At 40.0% G+C, this 4377-nt stretch overlaps 1 protein-coding gene across 1 annotated transcript; it reads left to right on the forward strand.

Annotated features, from left to right (window-relative positions):
* Positions 1–3111: 3111 nt before the first annotated feature.
* LOC101433511 (olfactory receptor 51G2-like) lies at positions 3112–4056 on the forward strand. The gene is given in 1 exon segment (XM_012522292.2): positions 3112–4056. A coding segment is annotated over 1 exon segment (945 nt).
* The last annotated feature ends 321 nt before the right edge of the window (positions 4057–4377 follow it).

Raw genomic sequence — 4377 nt, forward strand, 5'->3', positions numbered from 1 at the left:
TCCCTATCCCACTTCCCTATTTCATTCCTGTCCAGCTGAACAAACTTACTGGAGATATAATTGGTATCTTATTTCACTCTCTCCTCAGCTTCAGAATAAAATTCAGGTTCATTTCATATGCTCCAGGTGGAACACTTTTAATCTTCCCTCCACCCCCCATAATCATTCCTTAGAAAACATGAAGAATTTACTTAGAGGTGGGAAAGGGAGAACACTAGTGAACAGTAAGCTTTATTCTATGGTAATGAAAAGTGAGGAATGATTTATCTTGAATGATATCTACTAATATCATCACTCATGAAAAGAGTGTTTTAGATATTACACTCCCACCTCCAACATATTTACAATCTAAGAAAAAACTGCTGTCTTGGACAGGGTGGGGAGGGCCTGTGTTTGGAGGGATTGCATTCCCAGAGATATAAAGGTGATGCAGGGTGTTTCTGAGGCAGGATAAGCTAGGGTTTTTAGGGTGACATATATATGTAAGAGGTTAAGGAAGTCAGGCTTGGAAAAGAGGAAAAGAAGGCTGAATCTGAACTAGCTCCATGTACTAACTTTACACCATGTGGCCTTCCAGAGACCTGGCAAAGACTCATAATGATTAGCAACAGTCAGCTCTGCCAGAAGCACGGATATTTAAAATTATTCTTAGAGCCTATACCATTGGGACTAGGTGTGAGCCCCTGGGACAGCTAGGACCAATGCTTTATAAATCTGTATGCTTGACATTATGCTTAAGGCAGGAAGCCTCATGAGGCCCCAGCTGCACCACTATCCACAGAGCTTCTGTCCCTGTCCTGGGGTGTGGTGAGTGATGCAGACCTTCTAGGCTGGGATAGTCAGATCATAGAGACTTTTCCATAGCCTTTGTGGAAGGTATACTTGGTATGGAAATCATGGGATGTCCCATATTTGGATTAAAACTCTATGTGGATCTCTGAGGCAGAAAGAGCACTTGCTGGAGGTATATAGCTCCTCTACTTTTTTGTGTGATATATCCCATAGTTTTGGGAAACAATACTTGACCTTTCTTCTATCACTCAACATGTAATTCTTGCCCTTAGAGTTTAGATCAACTGCATGTCATACTATGTTTATATATGACGTATATTAGATGAATTATAAATAATTGGTATAAGAAAGAAAAGGAGAAGGGAGGGAAGAGGAAAGAAGGAAAGTGAGAGGGAGGGTAGTTGAGAGGGAGGGAGGGGGGAAGGGATGGAGGAAGGGAGGAAGGACTAGTAAGGACAAGTTATTGTGATACGATTTCTGATTCTCCCACAACAAAGTAATAGAGGTAACAACAAATATTTACAAATAAGGCTCCTAGGATGAAGAACTAAATGGAGTTCTTGTCTTGAAAGTAACAGTTTAAGGGACTGATAATATTTAGCTTAGGTTATAGAGTTAATTTTAAAAGCATTTGACCTCAGAGGAAATGATGTGATTTAGCACATGTAGTATCATTTATTTCCCTACTTTTGAAATCACACGGTGCTCAATAGCCTAGAGGTAAACCTTGTCAGAGGGAGATTGATGGGTAAATCTACTCTCTCTTCTCCTGTAACTCTGTAACCAATATCCAGAGAAAATTTTAATCAAACCAGTGCAGAAAACTTCTGAGAGCCACTCACCCTTATCTTCCTTAAAGGTACACCCACAAAAAAAACCTAGTTCTCCTTGGTTTCTATTAACACTCTTTTCTCAAATCTCATAGGCCTGCCTCTGCTCTTTGTCTTCCTTATAAGTGGCTATGATTCTTCTTCCTCTACCACTTGTTCCATCATAGCTGCCAATATTTGCTCACTGTCTGATTACTATACTTGTTTCAATTCTGATACCTTTGCTCACCCTCCAAAGAATTTCTACTCTTATGTTTTTCCTTAGATCAGTGATTAATGTGGAGTGGGGATTGTAGATATTCATGATTTTATAGAGCAAAACTAGGACCACCTGGTGGAAAAAAATGAGAACATAATGAAATATGTTCTCTCAGTCACTACTGCCTCATAGTGGACTTCCCAGGATGATGTTGAGGTTTCCATTGTTAAAAGAATTTCTCTAAGATGCTGAGAAATGCATAAAGCCATTTAATATGGACTGTAGAGACATGAACAAATATATCATATCTATGACTAGATATCTAAGTCAGATTTCTCACAGCTGTGTGTACTCAAATATCACCCTTTACTCTCCTTTCTAATAAGTGTCCTTAATGTTACCCAGGATGCTTCTTAGAAAAGATGAGATACAGAGAGCAGGATGCAGATGAACTGTTAGGACTTTTTTTCTGTTTCATGTTCAATACCCTTATGAGATACTTTATGGATGTACTCTATGTTTACCAGGAGGTTACAAAGGCAAATGCTGTATATTGCCTGCCATTGTATCCCTAACATTGAGTACATAGCAGGATCTCAGTAAATGTTGGATACCTTTGAGAATATAAATGCTGTCTAGTTGTCACTTTCTTCCTCACACATATCTGTCCCACCTCTCTTAGCATTTTGCAGACAGCATCTTCTATCAAGAATTAAGAAGGAATTGAAACCCAGTAATGTATGCATCAAGCCCAAGCCTCTCCTGGTGTCCTTCCCAAGTTTTCATTTTGATGTCCTGGGCATCTTTAAAAAAAAGAAAAAATGATATATCTGGTAATACCAGGAATTCAGAGTAAGCATTTATGAATTACACTTTGCATTCTAAACTACCAAACCATTCAATACAATTCTCTTACCTAATTTTGTTTATAATCCTATATTTCATCATTAAAAATAATTTAATTTATGCACACGGGTCCTTTGCTCTCAACCTGGAATTGTCTTTTATGTTTCTAAATATACTATCTTCAGGATGAGGATTATATTTTCCCTATATGAAGGGCTTAAATATGCTGATGAAAATGATGGCAAACTACCAAGAAGAGAATCAGCATCACTCTCTAGTGATACTAAAGAAGTAGGATTCAGTACTATGAGACAATGAGATGAGGCAGGGCAATATTACTCAGTAGGCTGGGCCTTATGTGATGAGATGATAGGAAAATGCTGTGAAAGAATAACTCTTCGTTTTATTCCAATTTGTCCAGAGAAGACCCTTCCAACAGTTAATATGGCAATATCTAACAACATTAATTCCAGCAGCTTCTTTATACTGATGGATCTCCCAGGACTATAAGGTGCTCATTGCTGGACAGCTCTTCCTATTTGTTGTATTTACGTTCTCTCTGTGCTGGGCAATGTCACTATCATGTACATTGTCAAGACTGTGCCCAGTCTTCACACACCCATGTACCTCTTCCTCTCCATGCTCTCAATGGCTGACCTGGGACTCTCAGCTTCCACACTGCCTTCCATGGCAGCTGTCTTTCTCCTAGGTCAGAGGATGGTAGAAGCCTCAACCTGCTTTGTGCAACTCTTCTTCATTCACACTTTCTCAGTCATTGAGTCAGCTGTGCTGCTGGCCATGACTTTTGACCACTGTGTGGCTATTCGTGAGCCATTGCATTATGTCACTATTCTCACAACCAAGTGCATCGGGACCATTGGTCTGGCCATTGTGGCCCGTAGCGCTGCCCTTCATCTGCCATTGCCAGTGCTCCTTGGAAAACTACACTTCCAGCCTGTGAGTGCCCTTTCCCATTCCTATTGTGTTCACCCTGATATTCTGAGACTGGCCAGTTCTAGCACTCATGTAAACAGTGGCTTTGGGCTCTTTGTCATGCTCTCCACTCTGGGGCTGGATGCTGTTCTCAGACTCCTCTCCTGTGTGCTCATCCTGAAGACAGTTTTGAACATTGCTTCCAATGCTCAGTGGTTGAAGGCCTTCAACACCTGTGTTTCCCACATCTGTGCTGTATTGCTATTCTATACACCACTGGTCAGCCTGTCTATAATCCATCGCTTTACAAAGAACCAGCTACCAGCCCAGGTATACATGCTTCTCTCCTACCTGCACTTTCTTGTGCCTCCAATGCTCAACCCAATTTTCTACAGTGTCAAAACCAAAGAGATTCGAGTACGCATCCTGAAGATGCTTCACCCAAAAAAACTATAAGCCACAGGGATAACATACTAGTGATGAAATCTTGATCCAGGTTATAACTTCCATTGATCTATTGGTCAATTTATTATTTAAAAACACTGATGAAGTATAGTGTAGTCTTTCCCCAGACATCCAAAGCTGTCCCTGTTCAAGGGGGAAAACATGTTTATCATTCTACAAAACTCAATTTCACCCTCTAGAAGACTCAGGGTATTCTAGGTAAAACTGATAGCTTTATGAAAGAATATAATTTACAGGTCTAAACAGGATAATAAGGGTTGGATTCAGTAACATCTAAGATGTTTTCCAACTTAAAACTTAGCATCCTACCAA

The sequence above is a fragment of the Dasypus novemcinctus genome, chromosome 10, assembly GCF_030445035.2.
Source record: "Dasypus novemcinctus isolate mDasNov1 chromosome 10, mDasNov1.1.hap2, whole genome shotgun sequence".
In the NCBI taxonomy this organism is placed as follows: domain Eukaryota; kingdom Metazoa; phylum Chordata; class Mammalia; order Cingulata; family Dasypodidae; genus Dasypus; species Dasypus novemcinctus.